Source organism: Gossypium arboreum, chromosome 13, assembly GCF_025698485.1.
Source record: "Gossypium arboreum isolate Shixiya-1 chromosome 13, ASM2569848v2, whole genome shotgun sequence".
Taxonomy (NCBI): domain Eukaryota; kingdom Viridiplantae; phylum Streptophyta; class Magnoliopsida; order Malvales; family Malvaceae; genus Gossypium; species Gossypium arboreum.
In genome coordinates this window covers 128,443,542-128,458,427 of record NC_069082.1, presented here as the reverse complement: position 1 = coordinate 128,458,427, position 14,886 = coordinate 128,443,542, and the positions used below count along the sequence as shown (strand labels likewise).

Below are 14,886 nucleotides of genomic sequence, written 5' to 3'. Positions count from 1 at the left end.
GTTAAGAAGTTTTTTATCATGATATCACCATCTGTTCGGTCAAAAATATGAGGTAAACCCCACACTTTATTATAATTTTATTAACATTTGGTCTTTAATAATAGTATAAATGTTGAAAAAATTATTAATTATATTTTCATTAATACACACAATAAATATTATATTCATTTAAACTATAAAATATAATTTAAAGTTTAATTTCTTAATTATAAAAACAATATATTTTAATGTTTAACAAATATTTTACATTAATTTATAAAATAAAAGATATTAATTGACTTGTAATAAGTCTAAAGTTAAATTAGATTAAAGACTCAATAATGTAAATTTGCCAAAGGAAAAACTTAAAATTCACGGCAATATCAACGGCTAAAAAAGGTCCACCATCATTTCTCAGTCCAGAAAAGCACTGACGTGGCAGAATCACACTCAACCGCTAGCTAGAGTCAACGTACGTACAAAAGTACCGCGAAATTTCCCAAATAAAAGAATAAAAAAGGGCTGGCGTATCTTACAAAATGAACACGCAACTTCACCGAAACTAAACCCGGACGTGTTCCGTTCAAAAAACCGAATTCGATAATCGGCGATAAGTCCGGCCACTTATGTAAAATTTTTCAAAAGAATTGGTTCCTTCTGCTTGGGTCTCTCTGGTCAATAGAAAAAAAAGGGGAAAAAAAAGTCGGCGACCTCCACTGCTCGAACCCTATTTCCCCAACTTTCCTTCGATCCATCACAAGTTTTCTTTTAATTTTCCTTTTTTTTTTTTCATAATCGGAGAACTCGTAAGGTTTATTAAATTGATTCTATGTTTTTGGTTATTGATCGATTAATTTAATTTAATTTAAAATTTAGCTGTCTTGTTTTGGTTATTGATGATTAGATCGATTGCTTTTTTTTTGAGAGTTTTAAATTTTTGATTACTGGTTTTTGCTTGGCTACAGATTGTGAACTGAATATGGATTTGGTGGCTAGTTGCAAGGTATTTTTCTCGTTTTTTGCATAAAATAATATAGATGCATTTTTTTTTCACATTTTCAGTGTAATTATACGGGAGTTAACTAATGAAAATTGTTCGAGAACTGAACTTTTGTTAATATTATCATTATTTGTTTCTTTATCAAATTCAACCAACTAGGCTTCTGCAATGTAATCTAATGTTTGGATATCTATTAATCCATTATAGAGGGGATATCAAATACTGAACTTAGTTTGATAGTGGAGATATCCTGTTGTTCTTAAGTGGCTTCTGCAAATCAAGTAGTTTTAAGTTTGTGAGTAAGCTCATTATGGATGCTTTTGTTGGTTTCAGTTATTTTATAAGCTGAAAATTAGCATCAGCTGTGCACAGCTGCTTCTCTAACTTTATTTATACCTTCTCTTAAATAATGGCATTTTGTACTCATTATATTACTTTGTTAATCAGAGTATAAGACTAAATTCTTAAGCTGAAAGTCAATAGATAAATTTACATGTTTTCAGTTGCTTCTTGTTATGCGTGATGCTAGTACATTGATGCTTTTTTGGTTATCTTAGAAAGAAATTGTGCATGGAGAGCTAATACCAATATATTTTTCCTATTGTAGGATAAATTGGCATATTTTCGAATAAAAGAACTAAAGGATGTTCTCACTCAATTGGGTCTTTCAAAGCAGGGGAAGAAGCAGGTTAGCAGAAGCTTTAGATAATGCACTGTATTTTAACTATTTTAACTTTTAACGATGTTTGATGAGATCGCATTATTATTTATTTGAAAAGGGTAGGTGTTAGGTGGATTTTTTCTCTTCTCATATTTAGTTCATGCTTCTGCTTTTGTTTGCTCCTTCTGGTATTTTGAGTGTTCAGAGGTGAATAATGAGTTTTCACTCGTTTGTCTGTGAGGTCATTGGTATTCCAGTATGTTGCTCCTAAAATTTTAAACTATTTACTGGCAGATTTAGCAAGGGCCTTAAAAATTTTGGGGGCTGTGATAATTGTTCTTACGTTACTTAAGATTATGTATGACCTTTCTGTAAATCTCACTTGTAGGACCTTGTCGAGAGGATATTAGGTGCTCTCTCTGATGAACAAGGTAAATATTCTTTTCCTAGCCTCTCATTCCGTTTGAAAAGGAAATACATATTTATGGGTTATATTATCTTTTAAATGTTTCTTTCTAGCATTACTTTTGCTAGCCTGTGACATATGTTTTCACAGTGCTAGTATTTAGCTGTCGATATGATTGTGTCTTTGACTCTATCACAGTTATACTGTTCGATGTGAAATGTATATTGTTTTTAGCTTTAGTTCTTGGTAGGACTTGTAACACTCAGTTATTTGTGTCTGGTTGTGTTCTAGGGGGTGTGTGGGGAGTGGGACTGTGGGATATGATCAAGGATATTAATTAGGTACCTGTTATTTTGCCTAGGTTTGCTCTAGCTTCTCAGGATCGCTGAGATTGCAGCATTTTACCTTTTGATCTGCTAATTTTATTATAATTTGTATGCTTTTCAATTGAATTTTTATATTTTCTCTCCATAGATTGCAATTAATTCAGATTTGGCTCTTAAGTCTGTTGGGAAACTACTGATTTTAGCTTTTATAATTATGTTGGGCTTACTTTCTGTTTTCCAGTTACAAAGATGTGGGCAAAGAGGACTCCTGTGGGGAAGGAAGATGTGGCAAAACTTGTTGATGATATATACAGGTTTATGTTTAAATTTATGATTCATTTCTATTGAAGATTTGGATACAAAAATTTATAATAGGATTAGTTCAGGATTATTATTTTATTTTAATGTGAACAAGGATATTGACTTACCATTCAGATAAGATGATGCTGGCTATATGATTTGATTTGCTTTATTGCTTCTTAAAGTGTTATTTTTTCAATCATACTGGTTTGTGTTAATGTTTGTAATTCATTTCTGTTGAAGATTTAAATAAACGTATATAATGGGATTTGTTCTGGATTATCTATTTCTTTTCTCCCCTCCTGCAAACAAGGACCGACTTACTTTTTAGGTAGGATGATGCTGGCTAACCAGATGTAGTGCATCTGCTTATTATATGCTTTGAAGTAACCAGATGTGTTACTTTATTTCCTCTCTTTAAAATGTATTTCTTGTCCTCAGGAAGATGCAGGTTTCTGGTGCCACGGAATTGGCATCAAAGGGGCAGGGTGTGTCAGACAGCAGTAATGTTAAAATTAAAGGAGAAGTAGAGGATACCTTCCAACCAGATGTGAAAGTTCGTTGCCCCTGCGGAAGTTCATCGGAGTCTGACGACATTATCAGGGTAATGATAATGAGCTGAATGTTCTTGACCTCATTATTTTATGTCAAATGATATGGATGTCACAATTGTATGTTTGGGACTTTGGGGTGACCACCTATTTAAGATCGATTCTCTGGCTTTTCAAATTGGGATTTGTGTTTGCTTGATACAAATGATGTATTATACATCATTTTGTATTACTTACTTCCTTTTGGTGGTGTCATTTTATGATTTAGATTTTTGCCCCTTGACTTGCACACATAAGCAACGTCTTCATATTTTTCTTCATGAAGTCATTAGTTTTTCTGATAACTGGTTTGACTGCTTTTTCGGATTTGATAGCAAAGACAGATCAATTTTGAACAAGTGTATAGACTTGTGCACTTTAGACTTCCTCCTAGATTTTCTTCTTGCTCTTTAATTTACAATGGAACCATTTATCTCCTCAAGGTTGACATTTAGCTCAAAACTGAAGTAGGTGTCCTCCCAGTGACCTTTTTCTGCAGTAGATGTATTCTAATGCAGTTTTCTAGGTTTGTCTACTTTCATATGAATCTTGCGCTGATGCAATTTTATAAGATGGGATGCTTCTGATGTTCTTTTACTTCTACTGCCTGCTTTTTTGAGTGATTCTTGCTATAATTATATCCTGGTATTAACATATAATTGCTTCTTTTCATAATTCTGATTTGTATGATAAGCTTTTCTCCATTTTGAGAAGGGATAATGTATCCTGAGGATATCCTGGTCTTATTTTACTCTACAAATATTGTGCTTCTTGTATCTCAAATTGAATTATTGATTTTTTGCTTTCTCTCATTTCTCTATTCAGTGTAAGGATCCGACTTGCCAAGTACGGCAACACATTGGTTGTGTTATAATTCCAGAGAAGCCTATGGAAGGAAATCCGGCACTTCCTGATTTCTTTTGTTGTGAGCTTTGTCGTCTGAAACGAGCTGATCCGTATGTCTCTTCTCTGTTTATGTATGTGTGTGTGTGTGTTTGCATCCGTGCGCTTCCAAAAATGTATGATCACTTCATCATTGACGGTCAATCTTTGTACTTGTTAAGTTTGGTTATTGGCTGAAGTTCAATGTCATGATATAGAAATATGCCAATTATTTCTTATATTTCACATGCAATTGAATGTGTACCATCCTTATAAATGTTGACATTGCAGACATTCGTAGTTTAGTTTGGTTGGATAATGAAGAATTACTTGTTAAACCTCTTTGATAGTGTGAATGTGTAATTAGGATGCAAGTTTAGTAAATATAAACTTGCTTTTGATAGTGTGAGGAAATGTAGGAACTAGTTTTTTGCAGTGCACATTAAATCAGTGTTGTGTTGGTGTGCGCTTAGGTGTGCCTGCACAATGTGCCTTAGTGCCGGACTACAAAAGCACCTCAGAAAATTTGCAAAATACAATCATTTGTAGCTATAATGCTATATTGATGTACAAAAAGTTAATACTGAATCATCTTTAACATTGAAGAACGATGCTATTTGTCAAAGCAGTTAGTGCTCGCTGCACCTTATATTTGTTTTCTACTGTAAACACTTCATCAAGTATTTGAATTGTAATCTTTCATAAAAAAGAAAGTATTTGATCTGGATGCATCAAGAGTATCCTTTTCTAGGCATAACTTTAGTGAGTTATGAAATATTGTTAAATCTGTTATCCCTTATTTTACATTACATCCTATTAATTCCTGATGTGGTTCTGAATGTGCAGTTTTTGGCTTACTATTGCTAACCCTTTATATCCAGTGAAGTTGGCGACTGCAAATATCCCTACTGATGGGTGAGTGTACTGTATGAAAATTTTAAAGCTCTTCCCCCGCCCCAAAAAAGAAAAAAAAACCCAAGTAAACTTCCAGGTTGTTTTGGTGTGAATGTCATTATATTTGTACTTTAATATCTAATGCTTTGTGACCTCGCTCATAGTAGTTTGTTAGTTTAGTGATTCATATCCTACATTTTGCAGTACAAATCCAATGCAAAGTGTTGAGAAAACATTCCAACTGACCAGAGCAGATAGGGAATTGCTGGCAAAACAAGAGTATGATGTCCAGGTTGGCTAGTGTAAAATAAAAAGTGCAGTTTGTTATAATTCTTTTTGTTATTTATCCTGATATTTTTGTTTTCCATCTTGTCAAATAGGCATGGTGCATGCTTCTGAATGACAAAGTTCCATTCAGGATGCAGTGGCCTCAATATGCAGATTTACAGGTCAATGGTATGATTATTAATGGTTTTCTTTGACTACTTAGCAGTTTATTGCTCCTTTTACGGCTTAATTATTTTTCTACTGTTTATTGAGAAACATACTTGGATCTAGCTAAAAGGGGAAAAAAGAAAAGAAAGAACCATGCTTAGCATTTTTTGCCTTAGATTTTTCCTAATCACAACTCTATTCTTCTTGACCTCAACATATTTTTTATGCAATTTTTTATTTCAACTTTGATCAGTAACTGACGGTTTTTTAAACAGGTGTTCCTGTTCGTGCTATTAATAGACCTGGCTCACAATTGCTTGGGGCTAATGGCCGTGATGATGGTCCAATTGTGAGTTCTGTCCTCCCATAAAAGAGCTTTTTTTTTTTCTCGCACCATGTATACATAATCATATGCTTCTTAGAATTTACCCTTTACCTGTGCGTGCATGTGATTGGAATGGATGGGGAAGCCTGCTGGCAGGTTATTGCATGTGCTTTTTAAAGCCTGTTACTTCTTGTTGGCTACCTAAGAAGCATCCATGGTCTGAACACTTTTTTATTGTGTTTTTTCTGGTCAGATAACTCCATGTACTAAAGATGGAATTAACAAGATAACTTTGACCGGATGCGATGCTCGCTTCTTCTGTTTCGGAGTTAGAATAGTTAAACGACGAACTGTTCAACAGGTATGTTCAGAACATCAACCCTTTATGGATTGTTCACACATTGGAAGTACAAGATTGATTAATTTGCTGTCTCGGAATTTTTGTGGTAAAAAATTATATATGTTCCTTTTTGCAAAATAAAAATGTTTTTTTTCCCAATGCCTGCTAGTTCTTTGATTAATATAGGCAGTGATGATTGGTTTGCTCACAAAGCAGAACAGAATGCAAATATATTTAGTGCTGTCGTAGTTGACAGTGTTATTTTCATATGAATGCGTCGGATATATGTTTCACGCTCTTGCAAAAATGACTACGGATTAGACATTTGACCGCCTATTTGATCATTTCTTTGCATTTTGGGTGAGGTTCCTGTGTGAGCATGACATTGAAATGGGCATGGGATCTAATGAAAATAGAGTGCGGAGAATGCCACTAAATTCGGTCATTTTCTCCCTTTTGCTTTCTTCAATTACTTTAAAAATCTTAGTACTTCACAATGAACAAGAATGCTTTATCATCCATGAAGTAAATTGAGAGAAAAAGATTGAATAATGAAGAGAGAATGGTGCTTTATCATGGCTGTAATTTAAAAGGTTGACTTGATGAGCTGGAAAAAATGGAGAGACTACAGTAGAGGAAAAATCTAGAAATGAAGAGATAAGAAGGAAATTGTGAGATCAGATTTGGGGCTTTCATATTTATTATTTGGTTTTAATCTTTCTTATGTAAAGGGCTTCATTCTTCACGTTATTACCATGGTCGTCTGTTTTTTTGTTCCTTTATGGCTTATTTATTGTGCATATTGTTGCCTATTGGTTTGCCTAATGGGGGTCCATTTTAATAGAATAGCTGAGAAGGAAAGAAATAATGAGATATCTGGCTGAATTTATCTAAATGTTTTGGGCTGTTAATGAGGGTGACATGCTTTTATGATTCTCTTTTGTTTTTTAGTCTCAGCACAAATAATATGAAGCTATACTTGAGATAATGGATTTTGTCCTACTAAGGACAATAGTAGGCACTTCCTTTTTCTTTGGCCACATAGTATTATATAATATATAGCTTAGTACTATGGTTTAAACTACAATTCCCTCTATGGTTATGCAGCTGAAACTAACTTGCCATATCTTTATTATGTTGCCTGTCCTAGATACTCAACATGATTCCCAAGGAGAATGATGGTGAATGTTTCGAAGATGCTCTTTCTCGTGTTCGCCGTTGTGTTGGTGGCGGAACTGCAACTGACAATGGTGATAGTGACAGTGACCTAGAAGTTGTTGCAGATTTTTTTGGAGTCAACCTACGCTGCCCTGTGAGCTATATAGTTTTATAATATGCTAACTATCTATTGCCTATATTCAGATGTGCATGATTTTTATACTAAAAATATTACATGTACTTGATTGGTCATCATTTTTCAAGTGTTTAATTAGTTTATCTTGTGAAGCACGTCTGGAATAGATGGTTATTGTACCCTACTGAATTTGTAGATCAAATTCTTGTAGCATGACTTATGTGTCTGCATAGTTACTGTAAAATGTCAATAGCGGAGGTATCTAACCTCATTGTGTGTACAATACATGGTTGTATTAACGTTGGCTGAGGTTATCCTTCCTGGTCAATAAGGTATACATAATGATGCAAAAGTAATTCATATTAAACATATGTTCAATTAAAAATAATTTAATGTTAAATATATGTTTTTGATATTAAATTAATACTAAATACAAGTTGTTAGTCTATAATAATTTGTATGTAGCTTTATATATGATAAATTAGAAGTTCCTAAGTTGATTGGCCAGATTTTCCTGGTTGAAATGGTCAAATCAATCGGTTTGTTTCTTTTCTTAACACTGCTTATGCTCATTTATCATGGTTTCTGCTTTAGAGCTGCGTCATGCTTCCTTTCTACTGTTTGGGCCAATACTACTTTAGATTTATTTTCTGAAAGGTGATGGTCTGGCGTACGTGAAGTATTAGTGTTCATGGAGAATATGTGCGATCACATGCTTGTGCTTTGTTCCATAAAGAACTTAACTTTATCATAGCAACAGTTGTTCTTAGTTTTTTTGTGCTTATCTTATGACCTCTGTTTATATTATCGTGTTTGTATATATAAATCTGTATAATATGCAATTTATTCTAATTTAAGTCATGTAAGAGGTGATGATTCTACTACCTCTTCTTTTTCTCCCGCAAATGTTCAGTGGCAAAGAATTTGGATGGACTATTTCTTCACTGTGCTCTCCTTTTACCGTTGCTTCGTGATATTCATTTTTATTTGCATATCCTTGACAGATGAGCGGCTCAAGAATGAAGGTCGCTGGAAGGTTTAAGCCTTGCGTTCACATGGGTTGTTTTGATCTTGAAGTTTTTGTGGAGCTTAACCAACGCTCTAGGAAGGCAAGCTACAATATTACAGTGTTTGTTATTATTTGTAATTCTTTCAGGCTTTCTGACAAGTGTTTGCATGAATGCAGTGGCAGTGCCCAATTTGCCTGAAGAACTACTCGCTGGAACATGTTATAATTGATCCTTATTTTAATCGCATCACATCCAAGGTCGGTACCCTGTTGTTCTATATTTATCCCATGATGTCAATTTGTGATATTGATGATCAGCTATCATACAGATGAGAAATTGCGGCGAAGACATTACTGAGATTGAGGTCAAGCCTGATGGTTCTTGGCGTGCAAAGGTTAAAAGTGAGAATGAACGCAGAGAGCTTGGTGATCTTGCACTATGGCACACTCCTGACAGTACCCTATGTGAATCGGGCAGTGTGGAGGATAAGCCGACAGCTGAAATTTCAAAGCAGATCAAACTTGAAGGTCCTTCAGAAGGGCATACAGGTTTGAAACTTGGAATAAAGAAGAATCAAAATGGGTACTGGCATTTTAGCAAACCTGAAGACTTGAACACCTCTTCTGCTAGTAGATTACACGACAGGCTTCGTCATGAGCAAAAACTTATACCAATGAGCAGCAGTGCTACTGGAAGTGGTAAGGATGGTGAAGATCCCAGTGTAAATCAGGATGCTGGTGGAACTTATGACTTTACAAGCAACGGGATTGAACTTGATTCTGTGTCTCTGAATGTAGATGCAGCATATGAATTTACTGACCCAAACCAATCGGCACCAGCAGGAAATGCAGAAGTTATTGTTCTTAGTGATTCAGATGAAGAGAATGAAATATTGATATCTCCTCCAACTGTGTATAAGGATAATCACAACCAAAATGATGGTGGGGGACTTGGTTTTCCTGTTGCACCTCCTGGAATTTCTCATCCGTATTCAGAAGAACCACCTCTTGGGCCTGCTGCTAATTTAGGTCTTTTTACAACCAATGATGAATTTGACATACCTTTGTGGTCATTACCTACGGGAACACAAGATGGCTCAGGGTTTCAACTATTTAATACAGATCCCGATGTTGCAGATACCTTAGTTGATCTGCAGCGTAGTTCTCTCAATTGCCCTTCGACTATGAATGGTTATCCATTGGCTCCTGAGACAACTATGGGATCTACAAATCTAGTACCTACTTCTTCCATTGGTCAGGTGGATACAAATCTAAATGACAGCTTGGTTGACAATACCTTCTTTGGTGGAGAAGATCCCTCACTTCAGATATTTCTTCCAACGCATCCTTCAGGTGCATCAGCAGAGGCTGATTTGAGAGATCAGGCTGATGTACCGAATGGCGACGATTGGATCTCCCTTAGGCTTGGAGGTGGTGCAACTGGTGGTCATGGAGACTCAACAATTGTGAATGGATTGAACTCGAGGCAGCAGATACCTTCCAAAGAGCGTGCTATGGATGCTGGTTAGTTTCCTTGCCCTTTTGGAAAAAATGCTGTATTAAATATTTGAAAGATGAAATTGTATAGACTCGTAATTCACTGCATTACTCTTTTTTCTTGTAGTTTGTAGCATTGATTGTTACTTCCTTTTGCAGCTTCTCTGTTGCTTGGTATGAACGACAGTAGAAATGGGAAGTCAAGTAGGCAAAGAACAGAGAGCCCTTTCTCATTTCCTCGGCAAAAACGGTCAGTTCGACCAAGATTATATCTCTCTATCGACTCAGACACCGAGTAATTGTGTTTGCTTAAATTTAACTGCAACTTGTGGATAATTTTGGTGATCACTCATGAAGAACTGGACTGGCATTTCAGTTAAAACACGAAATTAAAATTTTCAATACGAAAGTGCCGCCAAATTAAAAAGAAGGGGGCAGCTTCAACGTTGCTGTGTTGACGACTTTTCCAAGGTGAGGCCAGAGCTTGAGGCCGTTAATACCTGTAAGTGTTGAATGCTCAAATTCTAATTCTAGTTTTATTCTAGGCGTGATAGCATAAAACAAGCAGTTTTTACCCTAGGGTTAAAAAACACAGGTGAGGGAGGTCGTTTTTGATTAAAAATGTACAGTTAAATTGGAATTGGATAAATAGATATGCATGCAGTTGGGGGGTGAAATGAACACAAAAGAAATCCACCCATTTTGTCTATTTTTTGGTCTTTAAGATGGTTGGGATCAAATAGCTTTGTAAATTCACTTAAATTCATAGAGAAACCCCTTTTTTTATTTTTTATTTTTAATATTATTCCTTTTGGCTGATAATTTTCCTTTGCCATTGCTGCTACGTTTTGAATACATGAATGAGTAGCTTTGTTATGGTGCATGACACTTCGGCTCTGATTTTATTATTATTAGCGGGGTTAGTGGAGCATGGTCCGAGACTTAGTAGGGTTATTGATATGGAGAAAGGCATTAGACCTGTTGACCTGCCCGAATTTAACGTTTTTCTTCTGTGATTCTTTTAACAATTTATTTAATTGAATTAGTTAGATTGGGGAGCCAGGTTTGACTGGTTCGATCATAATATAAAGTAGTTCAAATTATGTTATTAAATCTTGGATCGTCGTTATCTTTTTTATAATCATAAATATTGTATTAACTTTATTCACTTTGGAAATATAAAATATGTTATAAAAACTTGTGCTGAGTTAATAGTAATTTTCTATTAAAAAAATAAGAAATGCGAACAGGTTTTAATGAAAATTAGTAGGGAGTTTCTTATTTATTAAATTATTTTTTAACCTTATTAGAAGCTTGAATTCGATATAAAATTGAAGGGTCGAAATTTGTTTGAAAGTTTGAATCAAACTTATTAATGTTTACTCTCCTCTTATAACTATGCTCTTTTAATTGGATCGATGTCTAAATTAAAGGATTTTCATTTAGGAAATTTCATTTTGAAAATAATAATAGTTTACTATAAAAATTACATGAATAGTAACGAGTAATTTATGTTAATAATAAATTAGCGGGTAATTCAATTAAGAAATTGATTTTTAAGTGGGAGTTTTGGTAGAGTAGATAAATATAAAATGATGATCTTTTATGCAAATTTTGGGTTATATAATTGATTCTAATTTCTTTATTTTTTAATTTAAAGACTTCACCTTTTTCTTAATTTTATATCGGTTTTTTTCCCAAATAATTGTATATAGGTTATAATATGCGATACTCTTTACAAATTTAAATTTTATTTTTATACATTTATTTATAGAAATCCAACTTTTCTACATTTATAGTTTTAAAATTTTGATTATTTTTATAATATTAATATTTTAATTATAAATTGTTATTAGGTATTTTTATTTTAAAACGTCAAACTAATATATTAAAAAACAATAAACTGCATTATACTTATTGTAAGAGAAAGTTGGTTCGAATGTGATGAAGCGTATTATTTTCTTATTTATGAGTTGAGGAAGGGTTATAGATAGTTTTAGTGGCGTATCAAGAGGGTTGGCGGGGACCTCGTCTCTTTTAATATGAAAATTGTCTATTTAAATTTTTAAAATTTAAAATTTTAATTTAATAAAGATAAAATTATATTTTGCTTTCTTAAAATAATAAAAATTTAATCTTTTAAAAATATAAAGATATAAATTATTAAAATTTAAAATTTAAAATTTAATTTAAAAAATTTAGTTTCGTCTTTAAATAATTCTAAATTTTGTGTTAAAAAAATAAATAAATATGATCCGAATTAATAATAAAATTGTTAAAAAAATTGTTGTGGTTAAATTCTAAATTTGTAAGTAATAAATTGATATAAATCGCTAGGGTAAAAATTACGGAGTCTAGCATACCAGTCCAAGTCCCAACCAACAATAATTAATAATAATAATAATAATGAGATAAGAAGAGGGGAACAAATACGTTACATTATATTACTATGAGCCATCCATTTCCCCATAACACAAAACCCCTCTCAACTTTGAATCAACTTCTTTTTTAGAACAAAATAAATTGATTTCTTTTTTTTGAAAAAAAAATGCAGACAATGTTAAACCTTAATGCAACATATGGTCTTCCTCTTACTATTTCAACCATAACCCAACATTTTATCTTCTCCAAAGAGTACCTAAATAAATTTCATCATCTTATTTTCTTCTCTTCTTTTTCTGTTTTTTTCTTCTTTTCAAGGCACTGTTCTTATGATACTTTTTTTTTTTTGAGAAAAGGATGGCAGATCATGAACGGAGGACAGAAGCCATGAAAAAGCGAAGATCTAGCAGCGGTGTAGCCGGCGGTAGCGATCGGAGGTTTGAAAAAGTGCTTGAAGAGATCATGGAAGGCGAGGTTGATGATGATGGAGGCAGTGCTTTTCAGTATCTGTCGTGTAGTTGCCTGGTTTGTACTACAGCCAAAGCTGCATAGTTTTTCTTTTTAACGAAGTAAAAACAAAAATAAATAAATACATGAAAACTACTATTTGTTTTTGCATGATTTGGCTTTGAATTTTCTTTTAAGTGTTTGTACTTTTTATAGATTTGTAATTTAGTAGTTCTACTTTTATTTTTACTTGAGATTAAAATATGTTTAAGTCCTCAAACTTTTATAAATTTGAAATTTAATCCTTTCTATTTTTAGATTTCAAAATTTAAATTCTCCTATTTGAAAGCTAAAATAATATTTATTTGGAATAAAAATAAAGAGACTAATTTCAAATAAATTACAAAAACTCAAGTACCCTGAAAAAATTAATTATTATTAATTATTTAAAAACCCTAAACTAAACAGTCTAAAGGTTTCGGCTCACTCCTTTCCTCTTCCCCAGCTGTGTGTTTTTTAAAACCCTAAAACCCATAATTGAGTCCCATTTCAGCGGCAAATCAACTCAGTGCTTTATTAGTCGAGTTACGCTACTGAGTTCGCGAGTTCATAAATCAAGCTGCTGAGCTTTCTAAATCGAAGCATCCCCTGCTTCTTGGTTTTTTAAGGTATCTCTCTGTCTCTCTCTCCTTTCCTTTGTTATGCTTTAATTTGTTTTTAAGTAACGATTTTTTTTTAAAAGGAATTATTATTGAAGTAAAGTTAAAATTTAAAAAAATGGAATGGTAAAATTTCACACAAAAAAATTTGCTTAATTTTTTCTAGGGAGTGGTGGTTTTTATTTAAAAATAAAATTTTATAAGTTTAAGGTTTAGGCTACGATCATGTCTATTATTTTTAACATAATGTCTAAAACTATCCATAATACCTCCCAAATTTCAACTTATAAATAAGAGAATAATGTCCTTTAACGTAACAATTAAGACTCGATCGGCTTTAAGGTAATTTTTTAAGGACGGATAAACCTTTAATTAATATAATTTATTTTTTAAAATTTTTAAGTAATGACATAATATGATATTTGAATGTCATATAAACAAAATTATCAAATCTAACTAATAAAGATAAGTCAAACAAAATCAACTATATCAAAATCAACCTAATTTCTAAGTTTAAGCTACAAAAATACGACTCAAATTTTTAATTGAGTTGACGATGTAAAATTTAATCAATAATTTCATAATAATTCCTAATATCATACTATTGGACATAATGTTTTTGGGTAATTAACACAGATAGTCCACCCACTATAAAAAATTTCATTTTAGACACTAAAAATAAAAAAATATTATAATTTAACTACCCACGTTATATAATTGATCTAACTATATAATATAGGTGCTTAAATTGTAACCTTTTATTTTAAATACTTAAAGTGAAAATAAAATTATAATTGAGTGACTATCTGAATAATTTAGGAGTTTTTTTTATATGTTGCAGGACTAAAAATGAAGCCTAGATGGAAAGGAAAAGGCTCAGAAGCCAAAGCTAGTACTGATCCCATGTATAAAATTGTCTCACAACTCCAATCCTCTTTGATCCGATCCGAGGCTCGCGGTTTACTCTCAAGTCGCAATGTACTCATCGAAGTGGATGCTGAATTATCCGATCTTTTCTATCGTACTTGTTTTGGTCGGTGGAGAATTACATCTCAAGAAGAGAAACAGTGGTTCCAGTTAGAAATGGAGGAAGCCTTTTATTTATGCTATTCACTCGAATGCCTAAAAGAAGCTTAATGGGCTAAAGTTGGAGAAAACCATATGCTCAATTTCATGTGTCCGACGTACAGTTGTATCAGTTGTATATAAGTTATCATGATTTTGTTAATAGAATAAATTTAACGTTAATTATGAATTTGTTTAATTGTCAAATACAATATAATAGATGTGTTTTAATTTGGATTTTCGAATTGATTTGATGAAAATTTATAATTATGAATTATGAATTTAAATCAACTCAACTCCAAAACCAGAATAAAAAATTACCACTATTACTTTTATGTACCAAAATGTAGAAAAATATTATCATAGTCGTACCAAATTATGTATTAAAACTATTC

General features: G+C 32.8%; 1 protein-coding gene across 7 annotated transcripts; it reads left to right on the top strand.

Annotated features, from left to right (window-relative positions):
• The first annotated feature begins 478 nt into the window (after window positions 1–478).
• On the top strand, window positions 479–14,736 carry LOC108452934 (E3 SUMO-protein ligase SIZ1-like). Of its 7 annotated transcripts, none has more exons than XM_053024248.1 (19): window positions 479–785; window positions 945–982; window positions 1,587–1,667; window positions 2,029–2,071; window positions 2,614–2,686; window positions 3,114–3,276; window positions 4,088–4,218; window positions 4,991–5,059; window positions 5,243–5,330; window positions 5,419–5,494; window positions 5,749–5,822; window positions 6,052–6,159; window positions 7,289–7,450; window positions 8,437–8,541; window positions 8,619–8,699; window positions 8,771–9,965; window positions 10,098–10,188; window positions 10,315–10,440; window positions 12,677–13,029. In XM_053024248.1, exons 2-18 carry the CDS (start codon window positions 959–961, stop codon window positions 10,316–10,318), a joined length of 2,568 nt encoding a protein of 855 aa, XP_052880208.1. In that variant the 5' UTR covers window positions 479–785; window positions 945–958; the 3' UTR covers window positions 10,319–10,440; window positions 12,677–13,029. The 7 variants fall into 7 exon arrangements, 6 of the variants coding, with proteins under 6 accessions (XP_052880208.1, XP_052880209.1, XP_017606236.1 ...); XM_053024249.1 differs by having other exon boundaries at window positions 479–790; XM_017750747.2 differs by having other exon boundaries at window positions 10,098–10,440.
• Window positions 14,737–14,886: the final 150 nt, after the last annotated feature.